This window comes from Tenrec ecaudatus, chromosome 7 (genome assembly GCF_050624435.1).
Source record: "Tenrec ecaudatus isolate mTenEca1 chromosome 7, mTenEca1.hap1, whole genome shotgun sequence".
Lineage (NCBI taxonomy): Eukaryota > Metazoa > Chordata > Mammalia > Afrosoricida > Tenrecidae > Tenrec > Tenrec ecaudatus.
In genome coordinates, this window is record NC_134536.1 from 150446513 (window position 1) to 150474149 (window position 27637).

The 27637-nt window shown below is 39.8% G+C and overlaps 1 protein-coding gene across 1 annotated transcript in view; it reads left to right on the forward strand.

The window, feature by feature from the left end:
* Positions 1–27637, forward strand: part of F13A1 (coagulation factor XIII A chain) — a 295105-nt gene that overhangs the window by 147129 nt on the left and 120339 nt on the right. The window contains exon 6 of the mRNA XM_075554127.1: positions 22161–22335. Within this exon, the coding sequence (XP_075410242.1) occupies positions 22161–22335 (175 nt within the window). The remainder of the gene's footprint in view (positions 1–22160; positions 22336–27637) is intronic.

The following is a 27637-nucleotide window of genomic DNA, read 5'->3' on the forward strand; positions in this document are numbered from 1 at the left end:
CAAACTATGGATAGCACTGAGAAGTATAGGAATTCCAGAGCACTTCATTGTGCTCATACGAACTTGTACTTGGATCCAGAGGCAGCTGTTCAGACAGAACAAGGGAACACTACAAGGTTTAAAATCAGGAACAGTGTGTGTCAAGGTTGTATCCTCATACTTATGCAATCTACATGCTGAGCAGGTAATCCAAGAAACTGGATTATATGTGGCATCATGATTGAAGGAAGACACCATGCAGATGATACAATATTGCTTGATGAAAATGAGGATGACTTGATGAAGATCAAGGATTGCAGCCTTCAGTATAAATTATGATTTAATGTAAACACTCAAATCCTCACAACTAGACAAATAAGTAATATCATGTTAATTGGAGGAAAGACTGAAGTTATCAAAGATTTTGTCTAGCTTAGATCTACAAGCAATGCTTATGGAAGCATCAGTCAAGAGATCAAAAGATGTGTTGCATTGCTTAAATCTGTTGGAAAAGACCTCTTGAAAAGCAAGGAATTACTTTGAGGACTAAGGTGCCCCTGACCAAAGTCATGGTATTTTCTATTACCTTAGATGCATGTGGAAGTTGCATATTGAATAAAGAAGACTGAAGAAAAAAATCTATGTATTTGAATTGTGATGATAGAGAAGAATACTGAAAGTACCCAGGAGTGACAAAAGGATAAATGAGTGCATCTTGGAAGAAATACAGTCAGAGTTCCCCTTAGAGGCAAGGATGGAGAAACTTTATCTTATATACTTTAGGCATGTCAGGAGAGACCAGTCCTTAGAGAAGGACATGCCCAAAGTATATAAGATGAAGCAAGTGCTTGATAAAGTCATGGGGAAGCAAAAAATAGGAAGGCCCTCAAAGAGATGGATTGACACAGTAGCTGCAACAATGTGCTTAAGCATGGGACCAATGGAGAGGATAGCACAGGACTGGCCAATGCTTTGTTCTGTTGGTCACAGGGTTGCTATGGGTCAAAAGCAACTCAATGGTGCCTAGCAACAATAACAACAACAACATGGTTGTTGTTTTTGTTTGTATGTGGTGGATTATTTAATGTTCACCCTTGACCATGTATATCATACACCTCTCAGTTTATCATGAATTTTATTTGTATATATATATATATTTTTTTGTAGGATTCTTTTAGTCATAATTTTGATCGAGAATTTTTGTGTCTGTGCTTACAAGGGATCTTGTTCTGCAGTTTTCTATCCTGTGGTGTCTTGGTCTGGTTTCTTTGTCAGGGTTATGCTGGTTCATAAAATGAGTTGGGAGTTGGCTCTTCTTTTCTATACTCTGGAGTCCTTGGTGTAGAATTGATTTGAGCTGTTTTCTGAATATTGATAGGCCATCCCAGTGAAGCCATCCTGTTCTGGACTTTCTTTGGTTGGAAGGTTTTTAGTGATCTGATCTACGTCAGCTATTTTGGGATTGGAAGTTTTTAATGACCTGATCTACTTCTTCTTTTGTTATTGGTCTGTTGAGGTTTTTATGTCCGTCTGTGTTAAATTGGGTAGAGAGTGTTTCTATAAATTTGTCAATTTTATGTAGGTTTTCAAAATCTGGGCATGCAGTCTTTCATGACAATGTGTTATAATTCTTTTATTTCCTTTGGTTCTGTTGCAACGCCACCCTTTTCATTTCTTATTCTTGATATTTGCATTTTTGTTTACTTTTCCTTTGTTAAGTTTGTCATAGTTTATCAATTTTGTTAATACTTTCAAAGAGCCAGCTTCTTGTCTTATTGATTTTTCCATGTTCAGATTCATTTATTTCTTCTTTTCTTGTGGTTGGAGGTTTATTTTCTGCTCTTGTTCTAGTTGTTGAAAATGCTCAGCTAAGGTTTCCTCCTCTTTTCTCAGGTATGCCTTCAGTGTTATAAATGGCCATCTGAAAACTCTTTCTGGTGTGTCCCTAAGATCCTGGCATGTCGTGTTTTCATTCTCATTTGTTTCAAGGGATTTTTCATTTCATCCTTATTTAATCTATTACCCAGTGGTTGATAAGCAGTGTGCTGTTTCGTTTCCATGCCAATTTGACTTTTTGCCCTTGTTTACTGTATTGTTGACTTCTAGTTTTATACTATTTTGGCCCGAGAAAATGAAGGGAAAAATCTCAATAGCTTTATACTTATTAAGGCTTGCTTTGTGACATAACATGTGGTATATTCTACAATATATTCCGTGAGAATTGGAAACATAATTATATACTGTGTTGCTACTGATTAGACTGTTCTGAATATGTCTATGTCAGTTGGTTAATGGTGGTGTTTGAATCTGTGTCTTTATGGAGTTTCATTCCTTAGGGGTTTCCTAGTATTGAAGTCACCTACTAACTACTATTGCTGTGTTGTCACTTCTCTCGTCCACACTGTAAGAGTTTTCTGTATTTTCAGAGTTTTTCATTGCATACATATATGTTTACTGCAGTTATGTTTTCTTGTTCTGTTATCCTTTTAATCATTATTTAGTACCCCTTTTGTCTCATGATGCCTTTTGCCTTGAAATCCACTTTATTAGAGATTAATATTGCTTTTTTTGGTGGGAATTTTTTTTTTTTGGTGGGCATTGGCATGGTAAAATTATTTTTGGTGGGATTTTTTTTTTTTTGGTGAGCATTGGCATGGTAAAATTTTCCATCCTTTATTTAGTCTATTTTTGTCTTCTAGACAGCATATTAGTGGATCTAGTTTTCTTATCTAGTTTCATACTGTCTATCTCTTGACATGCATTTAATCCACTGACATTCCATGTTGTTATTTATATCTTAAGGTTGCGAGTACAGCCAAGGCATTCCTTTTGAGATTTGTTTACCTATTCTAGATATATATGGTTTATAAATATTTTCTGCTGACTGTGGTTTTCATTCTCTTAAGGAAAAATTGATGAAGTCAAATTTATGAACATGTTCTTTTATGGATCATTCTTTTGGTGTTATATTTTCAGGACCTTTTCCTATCCCAAGGTCATAACGATTTTCTCCAAAAATTTTTATAAATTTAGGTTTTATCTTTAGATATGTGGTTCATTTGGGGGTTAGTTTTCACATATAATGCAAGATATGGAACAAAGTTGTTTGGGTTTTTTGTATGTGACCATCCCATTGTTGGAACATCATTTTTTGACAAGATTATTTTTGACAATTGAATTGTATCAAAATCATGCAGGTCTTTTTCTTTTATTTCTATTGTATTCCATTGATTTACTTGTTTTCCTATATGTTAAATGGTGTGCTACTTAAATGTTACATATATTATATTTAAATTTTATTTCGCTTGGCTTAAAGTTTAAAATTTTAACATTTCAATTTGTTTTGCTAAAACATTTACCATACTTCGTGAGAAACTTGATGTTGAAAATATGTGTCTTTGTATTTACACAACTTAGCTGTGCTTAATATTCTTGAGGCACTTTGAATCTCTCAAAACTGTCAATTTTGTTCAACTGTGTTTTGCCACAGAATCCCCATCAGTACTGAATCCAGCCTGATTCATTTCCTTGGTGATATTTTTTCTCTTCTACTGGAGCCCGTGTTGCATAATGGATTTCATATGGAGGCTGCTAGCTATAAGTCAGCATTTCAAGTAGATGAGATGCTTCATGGAAGAAAGATGAGGCTTTCTGCTCCCGTAACACTTTACAGCCTCAGAATCCCAAAGGGAGCTTCTCCGTCCTATAAGGTTACTGAGTCTTAATCAACTCAATAGTAATGTTTTTTAAAAAATATTTTGGTCCAGATTACCGAAGTTATTTATTTACATTAACATCCAATATTTTAATTAAAATATACCCAAATCTGTGGTTCTCAACTTGTGAGTTGTGACCCTTTTGAGGGTCGAACGACCCTTTCACAGGGATCACCTGATTCATAACAGTATCAAAATGACAGTTACGAAATAGCAACGAAAATAATTTTATGGTTGGGGGGTTACCACAACATGAGGAGCTGTATTCAAGGGTTGTGGCATTAGGAAGGTTGAGAACCACTGATCTAGGCAATGAGTATGTTTCATCAAATTATCTTACAGTACAGATTGCTGTTTCATCCTATAGATTCAGTTTTTCATTATTTTTTACAGCATTTTTTTCTTTGTTTTTTTTTAAATAAATGGTTTTATTGGGGGCTCTTGCAGCTCTCATCACAATCCACACATTCATCCATGTGTCAAGCACACTTGTACATATCTTGTCATCATCCTTTCAAAGCATTTTCTTCCTACTTGATCCCTTGATGTCAGGTCCTCATTTTTTCCCTCCCCCCACCACCTGCCTTCCTTCAAGAACCCTTGATAAATTATAAATTATTCTTTCCCCCCTACTCCTCTCCTCCCATAACCCCTTGAAAGATTATAAATTATTATTTTCCTATCTCACACTGACTGCTATCTCCCTTCCCCCATGTTTTCTGTTGTTCTTCCCCCTGGAGAGGTGTCTATGGTTACGTATCGATCATTACAATTGCTTCCCCTTTTCTCCCTTTCATTCTCCTTCTTCCCCCTACCCTTCTGATATCACTATTCCCACTCCTGTTCCTGGATTCTGTGGGTTGTGAGCACCCATCTTTTATTTATACCTGTGTACATGTTAAGCTCTGGGGTCATGGTAGGTGGGGGGTGAGAAAGCCTCAAGGAACCAGAGGAATATAATGTGTTTCATTGATGCTTTGCTGCATCAATGTTGACTCATCCCTTCCCTGTGACCCCTCTGTGGGGAGATTATTCCACTGTCTAAGGATGGGCTTTTGATCTCTGCTCCAACCCCCCTTGTTCTCAATAATATGTTTTTGTTTGTTTGTTATGTGTCTTCTGATGCCTGTTAACCAGTTCTGATGACTCCTCATGATCGCACCTACGATATGCTTCTTTCATGTGGGTTTATTGCTTGTCTTATTGCCAAATGGTAGCTTATGTAACTTCAAGGCTTTAAGACCCCAGGCGCTATATCATTTCATAGCCAGGCACCATCCATCTTCTTCACTACATTTGCTTATGCACCCGTTTTGTCTTCAGGGATTGTGTCAGGAGGGTGAACATGTTAGACTGCTGATTGGTTACAGCAAAGTATTCTTGCATTGATGGAGTATATGAGCAGAGGCCCGAAGTCCATCCACTGCCTCAGTGTGTTGCCATATAAATAAATGTACATAAGCCAATATTTCTGTTTTTGTGGATTAATGTATTTACATATGTACACCTCTATATTTATACCTCTATCTATTGCTCTGCTTCCTGGGTCCTTCCTGTTTCCTTTTACCTTCCTCTTGCCCCGCCATCACTTTCATATTATTTCTGCCTCTTGGTCCCTCCTCTTAGCTAGCTTACTTTGGCTATGATACACCCCTCCTGCCTGGATCCCTAGCTCCTCCTTGTTATTGACTCTAATACCCTAGTTGTTCCCCTGTCTGTGGTGCTGCCTGCTCACCTCTCCATTCCCCCACAACCCTCATCTCCCAGGTCTCATTGGGATTGTTGGTCCCACTGTTTCTCCTCAGGTACACTTCCCATGCCTATAGGTAGGCACACCAACTATGACATAGCCCAAACTTATTTTTAAAAAAAGATTGAAAATATAAAAGGAAAAGGAACAAGAAAAAATGGGATAAAAGAAAAAAACAGAAAGAGAAGAAATACACAAAAATCCGAGGTCTGTTCACAATCCTTCATGATTATCCAGCAGCTGTCTCTCTGGGCCTGGAGTCCATCTTTAGGGGCTCCTCAGGGGCTTTGTAGCTATGTTTTGGTCCATCTGATGGTCTGGTATTGTGTTAGACAGGGTTCTCTAGAAAGATAAAATCAGAATGCTAATAATTTTATATATATTTCTAAAGATAGATATGTAACATAAGAAATAAACAGTTAATTAAATTATGAAGCAGTACTAATGGCTCAGTGCAACTCACTCCCGTGAGAGAGTTGTGAGACACTGGCAGTCTTTCAAGTCCTGAGGGCCACCGGGTAGTCCTCTGTAGAGCAATTCAGGCCATCCAGGCACAGGCAGCAAACAGCAAGGCAGGTCACCAACAGTCAACCAGATGACAGGGTCTGACAGTCCCCTGCTCAAGAGATGTAAATTCCAGTAGTGAAGCAGGTCTTGAAGAAACCTCAAATTACAGCTACACAGTCCACAGGTTAGGTGTCCCACAGGTAGTGTAGCTTGCAAATTGGGGCACAGAACAAGCAAGGAAGCCACACACTGGTCCGATGAGCAAAGAGCAACAGACAAGAAAGCTAGGCTCACCAAGCCATTTATCTCCCCGTCCTTCAATTAATCCCACAGGTGTTTATCGGCCAGGTTGGCACAATAAACTAACTACCTCAGGTATGTTCCCTTCTTGGTTTGCCTTGCTTTCAGTCCGCACTACCTCTCCAGCGGGTGTCCCCAGAATTGTCCTCTGTCACAATCTGTTCCAATAAGACAACATGACATGAGCCATTGTTGGCTGCCCCAGTCACCTGTGTGTCCCATTAGCTCCCACAGGAATGTCATCCTCCGGGTCTGGTGTGCCAGCATTGGGTCCAGTCCAGCTCTCTCTTCCTTCCTGGTCTGCTTCTATGTGGTTGTGGCATGTTGGCCCCTCTCCCCAACATGTAGGTTTAGTGTTGTTCTCTGTCACACCTATTTCAAGGTCAGTGGGAGGAGGGGTACAGTTTGTCTCTGGTTGGGGTCAGCCCTGTAGCTCTCTCTTTTATTTCCTGATGAGACCCACTAGCTTTAATAATTTAAAAATAATATTTTTCAAAGATTGCTTGATGAGGTCACATTATTTTCACTGTAGTTCTCCCATGGCTCTCAGATTTAACAGAATTGCTCACCACTAGACTCATACTTTTAAGTGCACATCAATTCATGAGGAAATATATATACACATATAGTTATCTACCTGTAGCTGATAATTATAACAGTCTTATCTGGTTATATGTGAAAATGTCTGTGCTAACTTTTATTTAAACATTTCCTTCTTTTGAATCAGTACATGGCCTCACAGGCTTTCAAAATATTTGTATCTCACAGGCTTTCAAAATATTTGTTAGCCAAAATCTCATATAATTCACTTGTGAAAAATTGCCTTTTCATGCATTCTTCCATGTGGCCATATTGTCCTCATGGTTTGGTGACTAAGGTAGGATCTGCATGCCTACTCCCACTTCTGTGGAGATAAAATCAGTACTCTCGCCCTGGGTGTGTTAGTGCCCTGCTCCCTATGTCATCATCTCACTTTCGCCACTCCCCCTTTCCCCCCTCCTTTTTTTTGTTGGACCAATATGTACCTCCTTAGGTTTGTTCTAATCTCCTCCCAAATCCCTGAACCTCAACCCAAAAGTTGTGATATAGCTAGCTTCTCTTCTATACCTATTGTGCTGGTTACACTTACTTCAGGGGACTCAAGCTGTACTTAGCCTTTTGTGATTGGCTGACTTTGCTTAGCATAATTCCTTTCTACTCTTCCCATGAAAAGATGCATTTCCACTATTTTCTTCTAGCTCTTTGGTGCTTCCTTCACCCCCACTATTATGACCTCAATTATACCTTACAAATTGGAGTAGACCAGAGCATGCACACTGCTACAGATAAGAGCCCACAATACAGGGATTCCAGGATAGATAAACCCCCCAGGGCTAACAAGGAGAGTAGAGATACCAAGAAAATCAGGGGAGGGGAGGGAGAGAAATGGGGAACCAAACATGGGAACCAGTCACAAGGATCAAACTAGAACTCCCTCCCAGTGGGATGAATAACAGAAAAGTGGGTGAGAGGTGACAGAGAACAATGTAAGATATAGAAAAAATAATCTATAACGTATAAAGGGTTTGTGAGGGAGTGTGGGGGAGGGAGGGGAAAGAAATGGGTAGCTGATATCAGGGGCTCAAGTGGGAAGAGAATGCTTTGAAACTGATGATGGTGGCATATGTGCAAATGTGCTTGACACATTAGAGGAATGTATGGATTGTGATGAGATGTAAGAGCCCCCAATAAAATTATTTTAATAAATAAATAAAAAGGGGAAAAAGAGATGAAAAACTTGGCTTATACACAAGTATATGCAATATGTAAGTGAATTAGATGTAATAAAAACTGTAGAACATTTTTTAAAAAGATATTAAAAAAGAAAAGATGGTTTTCATGTGCTCATCACTGCTTTTTAGTGATGCATAATACTCCACTGTGTGTATGTGCCCGAGGTTACTGATCCACTCATCTACCGAGGAAAATTTAGGTTGTTTCCAGCTCTTTGAGATTGTGAATTGTGCCATAATAAACATTGGAGTGCGTATGACTGGTTGTCATTTATTTCTTACCTCTTTTGGGTCAGAGGTAGATCAATTTCCATTTTTTAAAAGTATCACCAGATCACTTTCCATAGTGGCTCTACAGATCTACAAGATCACCAGTCATGTAGAAGAGTTCCTCTCTGAACACATCCCCTCCAACATTTGTTGCTCTCTGATTTTCTGATTTGGGCTGTCCTCAAGGGTGTCAGGTGATATCTCATGGTTATTTTGATTTGCGTTTCTCTGATGGCCAATGATCAGGTACATTTTTGCCTATGTTTAATGGCCTTTGGGTCTCCTCTCTAGTGAAACTTCTTTTCAGTTCTTTTGCCCACTTCATCCAAGGGTTAACTGTTTTCCTCTTTTTGCAAGCAAGGAGGGTATTGTAGATTTTTGCAATAAGTCTTTTGTCTCTTGTATCATTGCTAAAAACCTCTCCCAATCTGTGGTGTCTTGTTACCCTCTTGATTAATTCTTTTGACGCAAACATGTGCTTTATCCTTAGTAAATCCCACTTATTGTGTTCAGGGTCCCCTGAACATAGGGTACCCTGCCCTATGTTAGCCTTTGTATTCTCTGGGCCAAGTTCTTAGTTTTGTCCCAATTCTTTCGCTAATGGTCCTGGTGGTTTGGGGTTTTACTTCTAGGTCCATAATCCAACTTGAGTTTGCTCTTCTGCATGGAGTGAAGTAGACATCTTGTTTCATTTTACTACATGTGCATTTCCATTGTTCCTAGCACCACTTTTTAACTAGGGCGTCAATCTCACACTTGATGCTTTTGGAACCCTTGTTGAAGATCAGTTGTCTATATGTTGATGGTTTTACTTTGGGGTTTTCTGTTCTTTTCCATTCTTCTGAGTTTCTGTCATTATGCCAGTACCATGCTGTTTTGACCACTGTGGCTGCATAGTAGGTTTTAAAATTAGGTAAAGCAAGCCCTCCAACTTTGTCCCTCTTGAGGAGTTCTCTGCTAATTCTGGGCTTCTTCCCTTTCCATATGAAATTGGTGGTCAATTTTTCCAATTCTTTAAAGGAGGTTGTTGGTATTTGAATCAGGATAGCATTACGCTTATAGACATCTTTACTATATTGAGTCTTCTGATCCAGGAGCATGAGTTATTCTTCCATTTGTGGGGGTCACCTTTAGTTTCCTGTAGTAGAGTCTTGTAGTTTTCCATGTGTAGGTCTTTTGGGGTTTTTTTTTTTTTGTTAAATAAATCCCTAGATATTTCCATTTGTTCTTGGCTATTGTGAAGGGTACTGCCTTCTTGAGCTCCTCTTCCATGGTCTTGTCTGATGTATAAAGCAAACCAATCTACTTCAGTTTTTTTTTATCTTGTATCCTGCAGTGCGCTCTTCCATATTCCTCTATCTCTGTCAGTACTCCAGTTGTGGAGCTTTTGGGATTTTCAATGTGCAGAACCATGTCATCAGCAAATAATGATAATTTCACCCCCTCCTCTCCCAGTTGGATACCTTTGATGTCCTTCTGTTGTCTTATGCTGTTAGCCAGGACCTCCATTACAATATTGAATAGAAGTGGGGACAAGGGACATCCTTGTCTGGTCCCCTTTGCAGTGGGATTGATTTCACCTTTTCTCCATTGACTATGATATTAGCTGTCGGCTTTTCATAGACAGCTTGTATTAATTTGAGGAATTGACCTTCCATTCCTATCATCCTGAGTGTCTTAATTAGAAATGGGTGTTGGATGTTGTCAAATGCTTTTTCTGCATCTATAGATATTATTATGTGATTCTTATACTTTTTCTTATCAGTGTGGTGTATAATATTGATGGATTTTTGTATGTTGTACTATCCATGCATCCCTGGGATGAATCCTACCTGATCCTGGTAGATGATACATTTCATATACTTTTGTAATCTATTGACCAATATCTTGTTAAAGATTTTTGCATCTCTGTTCATTAGAGACATCAGCCTGTAGTTTTCTATTCCTGTGGGATCCTTTCCCTGTTTGGATATCAAAGTTATACTGGCTTCGTAAAACGAGTTTGGAAGTTTGCCATCCTTTTCTACACACTAGAATACTTTGTGGAGAATCGGTGTCAACTCTTGCCTCAACGCTTTGTAGAATTCTGTGAGAAGCTGACTGGTCCAGGAACTTTTTTGTTGGTAGCTTCTTGATCATCGTATGTACTTCTTTTTTTTTCTATGGGTTTGTTTAGGTTCCTGACCTCTATCTTGGAGTCTAGGGAGGGATTATTTTTCCAAGTACTTGTCCATGTCTTCCACATTGTTGAATTCATTGGAGTACAGACTTTCATATTACTTTGTGATAATCTTTTTAATATCATAGGGTCTGTTGGGTTCACCCTGTTTTGTTCCTCATGCTGGCTGTTGTTTTCTTTCCTTGCTTTAGTTAAGTTTGCCAGTGGTCTGTTGATCCTTTCAAAGAACCATTTTTTTGCTGCATTAATATTCTGCATCGTTCTTTTGTTCTCCCGGTAGTCCAACTCTGTCCTGATTTTTATGATATCTTTTCTTTTGCTTTTGGAGGGATTGTTCTGTTGACTTGGTTCTAGTTGCTGGAAGTTTTGAGAGAACGTATCCATCATAAGTCTCTCTTCCTTTTTCATATATGTCCTTATCACCATCAAGTTATCTCTGATGGCGCTTTCATCAGACCCCATACATTTTGATATGTTGTATTCTCATTCTCGTCTCGAAACTTTCTGATCTCCTCTCCAATCTGGGTCAGTACCTGAACATGTCGCAGAGGATCATTATTCATCCTCCAATTGTTTGCCCTTATTTTCCTGGTCGTCCTTTTATTAATCTCCAGCTTTATGTCCTGGTGATCCGAGAAGGACATCTCTTAATCTTTCTGTGTTTGAATTTACTCAGGATTGACTTGTGTCCCAGCATGTGGTCTATTTTTGAAAATGATTCATGTGTGCTTGAGAAGAATGTGAATTGTTTTGCATTTGGATGGAAAGCTCTAACTATGTCTATCAGATGTAGTTGCCTATTGTAGTGTTTAGCTCTATAGTCTTTTTGCTGGGCTTTCTTCCAAATGATCTTTCTCTGAAAGCAGCATGTTAAAGTCACCTACTATAATTGTTGAATCTATTATATTTTATCATGTTTTGAATAGTTTGTTTGACATATTTCATAGGTCTCTCATTTGACACACACACACACATATATATTATGCTCACTGCTTCCTGGTAAAGTGATATTTTGAGCATGTTATAGTGCCTCTCCTTATCTCTTTTTATGGTTTAAACCTTGAGACCAGTTTTGTCCGAGATTAGGATTGTGACTCCTGCTTTTGTTTTAGTTGCCGTTTGCCTGGTATATCTACCACCATCCTTTTATTCTTAGTTTATTCTTGTCTGAGAGCTTAAGAAATGTTTCTTGTAGGCAACAGATTGATGGATTAGGTTTTCCAAGCCAGTCTTCAAGCCTTTTTATTTTAGTGTAGCAGTTAAGGTCATTGACATTTAGAGTTATTATCACAATCTTTTGATTCATTGCTGTCATCTCAGGCTTTTTGTTTTGGGTGTTTTCTTATCACCCTTCTTATTACTGTGCTGTGTCTTTGTGGAGGGCTTCTTTATTGCCTTCTTTTCCCTCTGAAGCCATGTTATCTTGGTGATTGTTATGGCTTCTGGTTGAAATCGGGCTATGTGCTGTTCTCCTGTTTGTGCTTGGTGGATGTTGGTCTTCTGGCCATTGTGAGTCGGCAAGGATCTTCCACAGGGTTGGGTGTCCTGCAGCATATTCTTTAAGTTTTTCCTTGTCCTGGAAGACCCTTATCTCTCCTTCTACCTTAATAGATAATTTGGCTGGGTAGAGAATTCTTGGGGAGGCTTTTCTCTCTCTCTCTCTTTCTTTTTCTTTTAGCTTTTGGAAGGTGTTACTCCACTCTCTTCTCCCCTTCATGGTTTCTGTTGATAGGTTGAAGCATATTATCACCTGAGAGTCATTTTATGTGACTGTCTTTTTGCTGCTCTCGGGATTTTCTCTTTTTCCTCAAAGTTGGATAGCTTAACATTTATGTGCCTTGGTGAGTTCTTCCTGAGGTTTAGCCTAATTGGTGTCATCTCTGCTTCATATGCGTAACTGATTCTCATTTATTAAGGTGGGGAAGTTTTCTTCCAGAAATTCCCTTGTTAGTTTAGCTGTTGAGTTCTTCACTGTGTCTTATTCTATTAGGCCAATAATTCAGATATTATTCCTCTTTATAGCATCTGTCATTGATATCAGTTTTCTTCTGCCTCTTTTATTATTTTGTTTGACTGATTTTCTCATTTGCTGAGATCTGCCTGATTGTCTTCAAGGTCAGTGATATGGTGCTCAGCTTCCTCTGGTCTGTTCCTGAGATCCGTGATCTTGTGTGCAGCTTGTGCTATTTCATCTGTTAGCTCCTGTATTTCCCTTTGGTGTGTGGACTTCATCCCTTCTATCATGAACTTCATCTGTATTTTTGCATCCTTAGTCTGTGTAGCTTCCCTCTTCTCCTTTATTACTCCAAGCAACCTTCTGAAAATACATGTCAGGTTCTTTTATGAGCATTGTTAGCTCTGCTGTTGTGGTTTGTCTTTCTTGTTTTCCTGTTGGGAGTGATGTAGTATGCTGCTGTTTACATGATGATTTCGAAGAGCTGGGCGCCATATTTCTGAGAGACCAAGATGTCCTTCATTCTCTCTCTCTGTGACATACAATGGTGTTTTCAAAGGCTGCCTGTGGCCTACTATGAAGGTGGGTTGGGCGGCTGTGTTGGCAGGTGCTGTGGTGATTCAGTGGCCAACAGCAATGAGAGGTTGTGAACACTGGTGGGGATAGCTTTGGGAAACTCAGTTTGACTGGTGGATAGCTCTCGGTACAGTGAAAGGGCTGTAGGGGGCCAATGGGTGGGTGTTGGCCCTGTTGGGATCTAAGGTGGTGTGACTGGTGTGAGCTGGGGAGCTCCCAGAGCCAGGTTAGAATCTAAGCTAGATTTGGGGTAGGATGCTCTCTGGACTTTGGATGAACTCTCCACTATTCTGCTTCCTGTGGGGGCTGAGAGGGAACAGGACAGGTGTGATCCATGAGCTGGAAGAGACCCAGGCCACGCCTATCCTCAGCCCAGTGTCTGGGTGCTTGCTGGGTGGCCCGGAGGGCTCTGGCCCATGGTAATCCATGGCTCTGGCTGAAGTGGCTCATGTTGCAGACCTGCAAGTTCCCTGCATGATCTGGGAGGGGTGGAGTCTGCTAGAAGTCACAGTGCTGGGGAAATAGTGGGCAGGAAGTACAGGCACCCCTCTGTGCCTAGACTGTGTTGAGCTGAGGCATCCTGGAAGTGGCAGGTGCCGTGCCCCATTCACATGACAGACATGACTCCACAAGGGTGGAGGTGAACCAGGTACTGGTGCTGGGTGTCCCTAGCCACAGGTTATTGAACTTACTGCAGGTTAGGGCCTGGAGCCTTGGGTGCATACTGGGAGAGACCAGAACCTGTAGGCAGAATCTCTGCCCAGCCCTTCGGAGAGAGGGGAACTGTGGGAGAATGGCACTGTGTCATGTCCCCCAGTGGGAGCCACAAGTGGACAGTTGCTATGTGGTAGTCAGGCCACGGCTTTGGGGAGCTCAATATGACAGCTGTCTAGTTCCTGGGGTGGCAATTAAACTAGAGGGTGGGGGGACCACTGGCAGGTGGCAACCAAGGTGCACAAAGTTTGCACAGCCGGCAGGAAATTCTTGGCATATGGACCCAGATCTCCAGGGTTTGGAACAAAGTAGATGCAGGGAAGGGACACCTGGGTCTTCATGAGGACCTTTCTACTCACCAGGACACTCTCCCTTGACCTCCTGGACCCCAGACTCACCTGCACCATCTTGAAGCTCCTTCCCAGTTTTTCATCATTAAGTGAAACTTAAAGTAAACTTTAGAATGTATTTAAATTTAGAATGTATATAAAACTTAGTTAAAGTAGAATTTAGAATGTATCTTTTTTTTTTTCACTTGTTGGGTTCTCTATTTTAAGGACATTAATTATCCATGTCTACCACTTGTGTGTATGTTTGTTGTACTGTGGTGGCTTGTATGTTGCTGTGATACTGGAGGTTATGTCACTGGTGTTTCCAATATCAAAAAGGTCATCCATTGTAACAAGAAGAGACTACGAATAAGGTATAAGATGTCCACTTTTGAGGAATTGGCTACTGAAAACTTAAAACCTCATGAATAGAAGCAGACCATTATCAGACATAGTACCAGAAGATGTTCTCTTCAGATCAGAAGGCATTCAAAATATGACTGAAGAAGAGCTGGCTTTACAAAGTACAGTCCACCATAAAGATGTGGATAGAGTAGAGTCTGTTGGAGACCTTCCATTGCACATGACTCAAAATGAGAAGAAGCAGCTGCCAACAATTAATAACCAGAAATTGAAATGTACTTGATTTTGATCTAAAACTATTACAAGTTATCAAATGAAATCAAGCACCTAAAGGTCGCTATTCTAGGCATCGGTGACCTGAAATGGACTGGTATTGGCCATTTTGCATCAGAAAATCATATGGTTTACTATGCTGTGAATGACGGGTTTGAGAGGAATGGCCTTGCATTTATTATTCAAAAACACCATTTTAAAGTCTATCTTGAAGCACAATGGTTTCTGTGATAGGATAATATCTACCCACATTCAAGGAAATCCAATCATACAATTATTATTCAAATTTATGAAACCAACCACTAAAACTACTGATGCAGAAATTTAAGAATTCTACTAAGGTCTTCAGGCTGATTAAACATGCAATCAAGATGCATTTATATTTAATAGATTGTATCAATGCACTGGTAATTGATGGAATGAATATTGAAATGCAAAGTCGGAAACAAAGAGGAAGGGACAGTCATGGTAAAATATTGTCTTGGACATAGAAATGAAGTTGGATACCACATGACAGAATTTTTTCAAGTGTTGATGAAGCAAAACTTCACCACAAATATCTCCTTTCAATATCGCAAAAGATGAGTGTACACATGGACGTCTTCAGATGGAATACACAAAAATCAAATTGACTATATATGTGGGAAGACTATGGAGAGACTCAATATCAGTAGCTAAAACCAGGCCATGGGCCAATTTTGGAACATAGAATCAATTGCACATATGTAAGCTCAAGTTGAAGCTCAAGAAAACGAAAACAAGCCCACAAGAGCCCAAATATGACCTTCTGTCTATGCCACCTGAATTTTGAGAATATCTTAAAAATTGACATATTGAATACCAATTGGAGAACACCTGATGAACTGAACTGTGGGACGTAATCAGGAACATAATACACAAAGAATGCAATGGGTGATTAAGTAGACAAGAAAGAAAAACCAAAATGTATGCCTGAATAAACTTTGAAACTTGCTGTTAATCATGGAATAAATAAGGCACATGGAAGAATGATGAAGTCAAAGAAGTGAATAGAAATTTTCAAAGGGCAGCTCAGCAAGACAAAGTAGACTATTATAAAGAAATGTGCAGAGACCTGGGGTAACAAAACCAAAAAGGAAGAACCTACTCAGCATAAAACATTGAAAGAACTCCAAAAAATATTCAAACCTAGAATTTCAATATTGAAAGACTCTATGGAGAAGCTATTGGATGAAGCAGGAAGCATCCATAGAAAACAAAAAGAATATACATAGTAAATGTACCAAAAAGAACCAGTTGACATTCAACCATTTCAAGAGCTTACTGATAATCATGAACCAATGGTGCTGAAGGAAGAAATGTTAGCCGCACTGAAAGCACTAGTTGAAACCAGGCTTCAAGACTTCATGGAATATTGATGGAACTGTTACAACAAGCTGATGAAGTGCGGGAAAGAGTCGCTCTTCTGTGTCAGGAAACTTGGTAGAACACTAATCAGCCAACTGACTGGAAGAGATCCATATGTGTACCCATTTCAGAGAAAGGTAACCAAACAGAATGCTCAAATTACAGTATAATATCAATAATATCATATACAAGTAAAGTGTAGCTGAAGCTCTTCCAATAATGGTTGCAACAGTACATTGGCAGGGAGCTGCCAGAGGTTCAGGCTGGATTCAGAAAAGGATGTGAAAACCAGGGATGTTCTTGCTGACATCAGATAAATCTTGGCTAAAAGCAGAGCATACCAGAAAGATATTGGCTTGTGTTTTATTGACTCTGCAGTGGCATTTGACTCGAGAGCACTTGATTGTGCCCGTGCAGAATGTATACATAGATCAAGAGGCAGTTTTGAAGACTGAATGAAAGAATATTTCATGGTTTGAAATCAGGAAAGGCATGCAACAGAACTGTGTCCCCTTACCATACTTATTTAATCTTTGTGCTGAGGAAATAATAAGAGAAGCTTGATGAAATGAAAAAGAATGCAGCCTCAGGATTGGAGCAAGATGTACTAACAACCTGCAATATGCAGATGACACACCTTCCTTTCCCAAAATAAGAAGGACTTAAAGCACTTGCTGATGTAGATCGTTTTGTAGCCTTCGGTAGTGTAAAGAAACTCAATGTAAAGAAAGCAAAAATACAACAGGACCAAAAAGTAACGTCATCGTAGGTGGACAGAAGATTGAAGTTGTCGAGAACTTTGGCTTGTTTGGATCCTCCACTAATGCGCATGGAAGCCACGGTCAAGAAATCAAAGGACACATTTCACTGAGTAAAGCTGCTGCACAGCGCCTCTTTAAAGTGTTGAAACGGAAGGATGTTCTGTGAGCACTAAGGAAAAGTGTCTGTGACCCAATCCATGATATTTTCAATGGCCTCATATGCTTGTTGAAAGTTGGACATTGAATAAAGAAGACCAAAGCAGAATCACTGTATTTGATTTATGGTGCTGATGAAGAATGTTCAAAGTACCATGGACTGCCAAAAGAACCAACACATTTGGTGGTGGGTGAAGTACAGAAAGGATGCTCCTTAGAGGTAAGAATTGGAAGCCTTAGTCTCAAGTACTTTGAATATGCCAGAAGAGATCAGTTACTGGAGAAGGACATCATGCTTGGTAAAGCAGAGGGGTAGAGAATTGAGGGAGGCCCTTGGTCAGATGGAAGGACATAGTGCCTGCAAGAATGTGCTCGAATATGGGAACAACTGCATGGATGACTCAGGGCTGAGCAGTGTTTCATTTTGTTGGACTCGGGATGGCTATGAGGCGGAATTGGCTTGGCAGCACATAAAAGGACAGCAGCTGTCCTTATGTTTGTCATTGCAGTCTTTCATAACTATTAGCTTCTCTCGAAATACTTTCCAAGGTCACTTTGATCAACTTTTTATTTTATTATCTCTAGCTCTTAATCTACGTCAGTAATTTTATTTTCAGCCCTGCCTACTTGGTTTCTTACATTTATAATGTCTTCTTAATTGGGTTATGATGTACTTTGGGATTCAATGTATTCCCTTGTATCTGTGATAGCTAAGAGAAATTTCCCTCTGTTTCTTCATTTTGTTTTCCTCCGGATTACATTTTATTTTTTCAACTGCGGCTCCTTTCTTTTCTTGCTCTCCTCTCCCCATGCCCTTCTGGCCCTGCTTCTTTTCTGTGTACTCTTTGTTCATACTAGTGCAGCTCTCTCCAGGTGTTCTAGTCCCCCAAATGTTCGTAAAACAGTTTAGATGTACTCTTGATTCTCTTCCCCATCTGTTATTAGTTTATTTCCTCCACCAAACTACATTTGAGGTTTGTATGCATCATTATTGCTTCACTGTAGTCCCTGAGAGAAAATGGCGTTGGAAGAACTGGAAAAACTGAACAAAACTACCGTCTCTGCTAGAAAATGTGGGTTCTGAACTTTCTGTGGGAAGCCTGGTGTACCTGATTCTGGGATAAGAAATTTACAGAATCTTAAAAGTGGGTGACATCACCCTCTGGGGGATACGCAGACAATCCAGGGAAACTGCAAAAACAGATACCTACACTTTATCCTCAATCACTCACTGTGATTGATTTGATTCCAATGTATTATCAAGCCTATAGGAAAAGGTAGAACTGTTTAGGGGGTTCTGAAACTGTAGTTCTTTATGGGAGTAAAAAGCCTGTCTTTCTCTCAATTAGGGACTATATACAGTACAAATGTTTTTCATTGTAAAGGGCACTGAATAATTATTCCCCCCTGACAAGGGTATGTTAGTCCCAATAAATTTGGGAACCTATGGACTACACTTAATTGGAGGTATAAGTCATTCCCTTAGATGACACTATGCAACAATGTATCTTTTTTTTTCATTTTACGCTACCTCATATTAGATTCCTTTTACATCTATTTCTCCACAGCTCTTGTTTCCACTACTCTGCTCAAAACTCATGGGGTGGGATGGGGTGGAGTTTAGAGGTTTTATTCAGTTGTTTTCTCTCATCTACCTTGTAGAAAAATATGAGCACTCTCAGGTTTTTTTTGATGTGCCATTGGGCTTTTGAAGAGGTAGTGGCTAGGGTTAGTGGCTGAATCATGGTTGCTCTCTATTCTGTATCATAACCTCCTATGTTTTCTTGGCACAATATTTTAAAATGTATTGCATAATGTTTGCTTCTTAGGTTGAAGATAGTGACTTTGGGATAACTTTTTGCCTTGTGAGTGTTTGGGAGAGAAATTTAGTGTGCCCTTCATGAAGTGTAATGTTCCCTGTCTCTCATCCTAGGCTCTGATTGTTTCCTTGTCTCAAGGCCAAGGCATTTTATTCTGCCATTGGTAAACGCTGAGTTTTCACAGCATCTTCCAACAGCTACCTGTGACATGAAAGGGGTCAACATGTGTTTCCCTTGAAGTGTCCCCCAAAGAATTATCTATGAAAGAAGATATTACTTTAACCCTTTATATTTGTTACTAAATGCTTATCACTTTCAGTATTTGGGCTCCCTCAAAATCAGTGTTCTAATTAGAAAACTGTAGCTAATCAGGCCAAATGCTAATAAATAAGAGTTGTGATTTATCTTGCAACAGGGGAACAGCCAGCATTAACAATTAAAAGATCTGTAGAGGAGAGAGCTTTTATTAAAAAAAAACCAAAAAACCCAACATTCTCATTATTTTTACCGTAAGCTGATTGGGTTCGGTCTTATGCTATAAATAGCCCTTCTAATTAATGATTCTGTGTTCAAAAGTCATCCTGAGATTCACGTTTTAGGAAGTTTTGCCTCTCAGAGTCATAGACCATATTCTAGTATCAATGACCAGGGGATATTAAAATAACTTCCAAGCTGGATCAACCTATTCACAATGACCACATCACATCATAGAGTACCCCATCACTCTTTAAGCTTCATCCTAAGAGTTGCAGATTTTTCAGTTATCATCTCAACATCAATGAAAAGTTTTGATCCTGGATAGGCCAAAATGTTTCACTAAGACTTGTTGCTCCCAAATATTTCCCTAGCCACAGCTTAATGTCAAAAAGTTTACATCAAAGGCCTGAGTTTCCAATTCTCTGAACAAGGTTCTGAACAAACTTCCAATAATCACTGTTTATATAATTACTAGAATTGTTTGTCATTTTAAACTGATGGGACACTTTGGAGGGGGAAAGTCGTATATCTAATAGAATGCAATGACAGTTTTTTAGAGAACACTCCCAAATGGACTGACTTTGGGAAATGTCACTCAGTGCTACAGTTAATTGAATTTGTCACTTGAGAGCTTGTCATTCACCGTAGAAGATTATTACACATATTATGTATTTTCTCCTAGTATTTGCTTACTATTGCATACTTATGTGATACTCTACTAGTAGGTGCAAAGCTACTAGTAGGTCTCTGAACCTGCCATAATAGGTTATGGCATCAAACATTAAATCTAACATTTTCTCCATATCTCAAAACCATCTCAAGACATAACTTGCATTAAATCTGACCACCACCACTCCCTATAATTTCATAAAACTGAATACTCCATTTTGGGGGTTCCCATTATATTGCTACATCTTTCTCTCTTAATGCCAGTAACTACTTTCAATTATTTGGTTTCCTATCCATACCTCTCCAAATATAAAACTTTATCTTATTCAAATCTACCATGTTTATATGCTCATGAAAAACAAAATTGATTACTAAGCATCTCTTTGACACTCTTTGCCAATACTTCATGCCAAGTCACAAAGACATGGATTTTACCTTTGTACTCAAGAAATTCTTGGATTAGTGGGGAAAACAGCTGTGCTAGTTTGGGTACTTTAGACTAAATCCACAGACACTCATACATATAAGAGAGAGTTGTTTTTTTTTTTTTTGTAAAGGGTAAGTTCACATCAAGGAAACATCCCAACCCAGGGCTGCCCAAGTCCACAAGTCCAACATTAGCCAATTTGTCCGACATCAATCCACAAAGTCTTCCTCCATCTCACAAAATACACACAATGATGCTTCCTGCAGGAGGAAAGCCAAATCAGTGAATGTATAAGCATCTCAGCTCTGGTAGGGGTCTCCACATGGCTGTTCCCAGGGGTGCATCAGGTTTGGTCCATGCTGCTTCTCCTTGGGGATGTCTTGCAGGAAGTGAGCCTTGTCAGCTGAAGCAGGGAACTGGCTAAGATGGCTGCATCCTGGTCCAACCACCACAGTGCAAGAGACCCAAGAACCAGAAAGGAGAGGCTCACCGAGCCATTTATCTCTCCACCCTTCAGTTAATCCCACAAGAGTTTATCGGCCAGGTTGGCACAATAAACTTGAACCATTTCAACAACTAAGCTCAGAAAGCCTAGGAGAGGAGTCTGGGACCATGTTGAGGCCAAGCAACTAGTTAGTATAGCAGTGAATATATACAAACTTCCTATATTTTAATATTTCTTCTATTGTTTCATATCTCAAACACTTATTTTTTAGTCATGCTTACTAATGCCTTGCAGATGAATTCTAAAACTATATTTCTCTAACTAAGATACACTAGCAAAGATCATGATAAAATGAAAACTTGGGTTAAATATGCCTGGGAAGGGACCGGGGTTCTGTATTTCTAACACGCTCCTGGGAAATGTCAATACTAATGATCCATAGACCATATTTTGTGTAGCAATAGTAAACAATTGTCATGTCAGCATACAAAATATTGTTGGTATTGCATGATTTTTTAAAAAAGCTCTCGCTAGTACCCACCAACACATTCTCCTGAATATAAGTAAACATGATGAAATTATACCAAGGGCAAAAAATTCTGCGGTGTCCCAGAATAAATAAAATACTACCAAATGCTTATTTCACAGCCTTAATTTTTTATTGTTGAAGCATTAAAGATCTCTTTTTGCTTTCTAGATCTGCTGCTACCAGATACCATCGTCTGAAAGTTTACCAAGATTTTCACACATATTATCTGTTTATATCATCTCATCTTAAGACCATACTATCTTAGGCCCTATATGTAAATTGAAGTTATCTTAAATAGCAAAAGTTAAATGATTTGTTTAAATTTAACTGTCATAAAGAAACTATTGTTTTTTTAATCTAACCGTTTTTGAAACAAACTCTATAAGGTTCATACGTATTCTTCGTTTGTTCATTTTGAATTCTTTTTCCTGCCACAATGAGATCCCTGCATGCGGTTCCTTCTCTTCCACGACTTCTTCCTCTCTTCTTCGTGATTCTACTCCAAACACAGTGTTTTATGCTAAACTTCTCTCAGTCATATGTAGAAGACACCACAGTTGTTCCTATCTGGTATTCGACTTAACTTTACTACAATAATATGGCATTTCAGAGACTGTCTTGGATATTTGGCTTCTTGTTGCACTTTCCCCCCCTTCAGTACAGCATAGTGAATTAAACAAGAAAATGGATTGTTTCCATGTAGGTCAGATGGAAGTTATTCGAAGCCTTAGTTTACCCAGTTACAGTTTCTCTATGTAATCTGGACAGTACTTATTGAAATTACCTTTCTTTCTTTTTGCTCACATAGATTAATTCCAAAGATGATGAAGGTGTCGTTGTTGGATCCTGGGACAATATCTATGCCTATGGTGTCCCCCCATCAGCCTGGACTGGAAGTGTGGACATCCTGTTGGAATACCAGAGTACTCAGAATCCAGTCCCGTACGGCCAGTGTTGGGTTTTTGCTGGTGTGTTTAACACTTGTAAGTATTCAATTAACTATCATTCTTTTCATGTAAAGAAGGTTTTGTTTCATGAATATTTATCTAACTGACAGAAAGACCTATCAACCCTTGCTGGCTCACTAGATGTATTGGTGTGTATTCCGGGCTATAGTCAGTGCACAATTAAATTGTATAGGATCAAATGTGCTCATAGATTCATACTGAATGAAAATCTGGATAAGGATATGCCCTTTATTTATTCCACAGCTATAGAAGGGGTCATGGTAGGTGGTGTCATCTCCATTTTGGTATAACTGAGTCTCAATGACCCTGAGCAATTTGATATCAGCTCCTCATGAACAACCTGTACCTTGTCAGGTTCCCTTCATACTGTTAATTCACCCAACATCCAATCTGTAGGGAAAAACATATGGGGCAAGAATTATGCTCTTCTGTCTCATACATTATTTTTTCAACCGGCATTCACCTCTCTAGGACCAGAAAATGTTATCGTTAATTCAGCGAATGATTTTAAGTCTTTGTTTATTTCAGCATGCCTTCCATCTTGATAATGATTTTCATTTGCATGCTATTTTTCATTCACATGCCATTTATTTTCATTCACATGCTATTTGGAGAAAACATTAAGGTCAAATTTGAATTTTCTTTCTGCTTACTTGCTAATAAAGAATATTTGATCTAGTTAACAATGTTAAATCAGAAAAGAACATGTAGGAGCTAGACCTGAGTTGGACCTTTTTTTTCCCTTTAAATGACCTTGAAACCTACTAGCTTCAGCTCAAATTTTCCACAGTTGAAGTCAGTGATCCAAGTAGAAAGAAGCCATGCATCGTGGTTTTGGTTTTTAGTAATTGTATTATTAGTTTATTCAAAACCTAAACAAATATGTATTCCCCAGGAGCCCCCTGGTGGTGTAAATGTTAGGCATTGGGCTGCTATCCACATGATTGGCAGTTCAAATACACCAGCAGCCCCGAGGAAGAAAGATTGGGTTTTCTACTCTCTTAAACAATTACTGTCTCAGAAGCCCACAGAGGGGGGTTACTGTAAGTCAGCATTAACTGGAAAAGTGCTCGTCTCCTAGTCAGGCTTGTCTTTGAAGATGTAGATGGAAACTTGAACTTCATGACGAGGTAAGGTTTAGAGGTAGTCCCCACACAGAAGATTTCCAAGCCAAGACTAGGTGGAAGTTCCGTAATACTGGCAGTCCCACTTGAGAAAGTATCCACTAACTCCTTCCCCAGCCTAAAGTTTCATTCTCCAAGTCTAATTCCTCTAAGTTTGGAACCAGATAAAATAGTAGACCCCTTGGTCCCCTTCATACCTTTTGGATAAAAGGGTAATGAAATTTGTTCTTGAAAACTTGCTTTGCTGGGAAATTAAGGAGAAGGAGAAGCCCACCATGGAGAAGTCAAATCTAAAGAGGACCAGCAGAGGATGAGATAATAGCACCATCAAGTATCACCTTCCTTACGCTTTGGGATAAGTCAAACTAGAGAACAATGCTCTTACTCTCTGATAATGTAATAGTGGGAAGTCAGAAATGGAATCGGAGTGAAATGCTTCCCTGGAAAATCTGTGACACGGACGGTGTTGTTGCTGTTGAATGCTGTCCATTTCCCATTAGTCATTCCTCAACTCGTGGTGCCACATATGCCTGGATAGGAATGAAATGCTGCCCAGTCACGCATGACTGGGTATGGATTGGACTATGGTGACCCACGGGGTTTCTGTGGCTGGTTTGCGGATCTCAGACCTGTTTTCCTAGTCTGCTTTAGACGGTAAACTTTGCTGGAGCATGTTCAGCATCATGCCAACACTAATATATGGGTGGGGATTCAGCTTGATGTACATTGCCTAGAAATAGAATGTGGGTCTCTTCCATGGTAGTTGATAATTGTACAACTGTGACATGAATAACTCATTGCCATAGGGGCAATTCTTGCTCATAGAACTGCAATAGAATGGAGTATAACTGCCTGTAGGGATCCAAGAGTCTAAATGCTATGGGGGTAGAACGTCATAGAGTTCTCACACTCAGCTGATGGTAGTTTGAATTGCAGGCCTTTGCTTGAGCAGCCAAGCACTTAAGCACTGCACCACCAGAGCTCATTCTGGGATCGATGTTGCTGTTAGATATTAGGTGCCCTCAAGTACATTCTGAAACCTAGTGACCCTATTTACCACAGAACAAAATACGCCCTGATCCCACCCCGTCTTCACAGTTGTTGCATGGTTTGAGACCTCTTTTGCAGCCGCGTATCAATCATCTCATTGACGGTCTTCCTCTTTGGCCTCTACTTTCCCAACCACGATGCCAACACTTCCCCAGGGAGTGGTCCCTCCTGATAGCTTGTCCCAAATATAGGAGACAAATTGTCACCATTCCCCTGTCTAGGAGCATTCTAGTTAAACTGCTCTCAAGGCAGATGTGTTTGTTCTTCTGTTAGTTCATGGTGTAACTAATACTCTAGATAGAGTTGTGAGCTACGCATCTGGCTGCCGACCAGAGGGTCAGTCATCCTAAACGCTAGAAACTCTACGGGAGAAAGATGAAGCTTTCTACTCTTGTAAATAGTTAGTCTCATAAACCCACAGGGGCAGTTCTACTCTATTCTACAGAATCACTGAGCCAAAATCCACTCCATGGTAATGAGTTTCATTTTTGCCAGCACCGTAATTCAAAGGCATCCTTTCTTCTTCCATCTTCCTTATTCGTTTTTCTGCACATGAGATGACTGACAATACTGTAGCTGTGCCCAAGTGTGCCTTAGTCCTCGAGTGACATCTTTGCTTTTGAACGCTTTAAAGAGGATGCTTTGCAGCAACAAATGTGCTCACTGTTTGATATTTTGACTCAAATTTCTCTGGGTATTCATTGTGGTCACACATTAATTGAAATCCTTGAGAACTTAAGTAATTCCTCTGTTTCTCGTGATATGGTTTAATGATCTAACTGCAAGAATTTTTGTTTCCTTGTGTGGAAGCATTATTCAGGCTGAAACTTGTATTCGTATCTGCATCCGTAAGTGTTCCAAAATCTCTCCACGTTCAACAAGCACAGTGATGTCATTTCCATATTGCAGGTTATTAGTGAGCCTTTTTCTGATCCTGATGCCATGCTCTGCTTTATCTATCTATCTATCTATCTATCTATCTATCTATCTATCTATCTATCTATCTATCTGAAAACATTTCCTTGGGGGCTCTCATAACATTCCATACATAAGTTGCATCAAGCACATTTGTACATATGTTGCCGTCTTCATTTCCAAAAGATTTTCTGCTTGACTCCTTGATATAAGCTCCTCTTCACCCCCCTCCCTCCTGCATCCTCCTTCCCTCCTCTATCCTTGATCAATTATGTATTGTTATTTTGTATCTTATACTGTCCATTGTCTCCCTTCGCCCACATTTCTTCTATTCTTCCCCTTCTGGAGGGGAAAGCAGGTATCCACTCTTGTGATGGGTTTTCACCCTTCCCCCTCCCTGACCAGGCAACTACGTTTATGATATCACTACTCCTATCACTGTTCCTGAGGAGTTTATCTTTCCAGAATTCCATGTGTCAAGAGCTCATATCTGTACCAATGTGTGTTCTCCCATCTATCCAGATTTGTAAGTTAGAACTGGGTCATAGTAGTGGTGGGGGGGAGGGAAACATTCAAGAACCAGGGAAATGATGTGTGATTCCTTGGTGCTATACTGTATCTTGGTTGAAACACCCCTTTCTTATACTGCTTCTGTGGGGGAATAGCCAATTATCTACAGGTGGGCTTTGGATCTCCACTCCCACCCTGTTTTTGCATTGATATAGTTGTTTCTCCTGAATATTTTGTACCCAGCACCACCTCATGATCACGCAGGCTGGTGCGCTTCTTCCATGTGGACCTAGTTGCTTCCCTGCTAGTGGGCCACTTGTTTGACTTCAAGCCCTTAAGACCTTAGATGCTATATCTTTTGAGAGCCAGGCATCATATGTACTCTTTACCACATTTAATTATGCACCCATTTTGTCTTCAGCCATCATGTTGGAAGGTCAGTATCATAGAGTGCCAGGTTATGAGAACAAAGTGTTCTTGTATTAAGGGAGGCTCTGAGTAGAGGCCCAAAGTCTGTCTGCTATCTTAATACTTATCATATAAATATATGTACATTGGCCTCTATCCCTTTCATTATAAATTAATATATTTACATATACACATGCCTATAGCTATACCTCTAGAAATAACATTTGCCTCCTATTTATTTATTTATTTATTTCCTTTCACCTTCTTCCTATCCCACTATATGCTCACCCTCCACTCAGCCCTCAGTATCTCCTCTCTGATGCATTGCTTTTGATCAAGCCCCTCCCCCCTGGCATTATATGCCCTCAGCACCATCAATTTTAGATCTCTTGTTATTCCATTACTTCTGAGTATGTTGGCTCCCCATACCCCTCTTCTCCCACATTCCCCTGGAACCACTGGTCCCATAGTTTATTCTCCATGATTGTTCCTATCTTATGTAGCTAGACATAGGGCAAAAGAAAAACAAGAAACATAATACAACAAACAAACAAAACAATACAGAATAAGAAGAAAACAACAACAACCAATAGATAGTTCCAGGTCTGTCTGCTGACCCTTATGTTTTCTGATCAAGTCTGATGAGGTGCCAAGCCCTGTCCCCCAAGTCAGAAGTCTGAATTCAGTATTCCTTAGGGACATGGCTACTTTGCTCCCCTTGCTGCCTAGTTGCACTCCCTTTGCATTTCACCCCACTGGGTTTGGGGCAGACCAGGTATACTTTCCACACAATATCTCAAGTGCTGTCCCCTGTAGTGCTGTGGGTCAGTGAAGGAACATTGTGTCTCATGGTGGGAGCAGCCCTATGGTCATCTCTATGCACTGGCTGCAGGTATATCGTCCCTGGGGCTTGGTGGGCTATGATGAGATTCTCTCTTTCTTTTTCTCTCTCTCCCTCTTAGTTTGCTCCTATGTGGCCTGGACAGACCCGCCTCTCTCCCTGGGCTATATTTTCAGTGTTGTCCTCTGTATTGCCTTCTTCTGGGGAGGGAATCAACATAGCTCAGCTTGGGTCCAGCCTTGTCATCTTCTCTGTTAGTTTGTTGCTCCATGTCAGTGCATTACCCTCAAGGCTTGACACTCTGGGATGGGGTCCCTCTCTCCCTTTTCTGTGGAGATATGCTCTTCTTCATGTAGGTCAATTTCAAGTCCATTTGCTCAGCATACACATTAAATAACACTTGGGGTCTTAACTGGTTTTCTTAAAAGAAACAACCATCTGAGTGAAGTGACAGCTAAGTCCATACAGA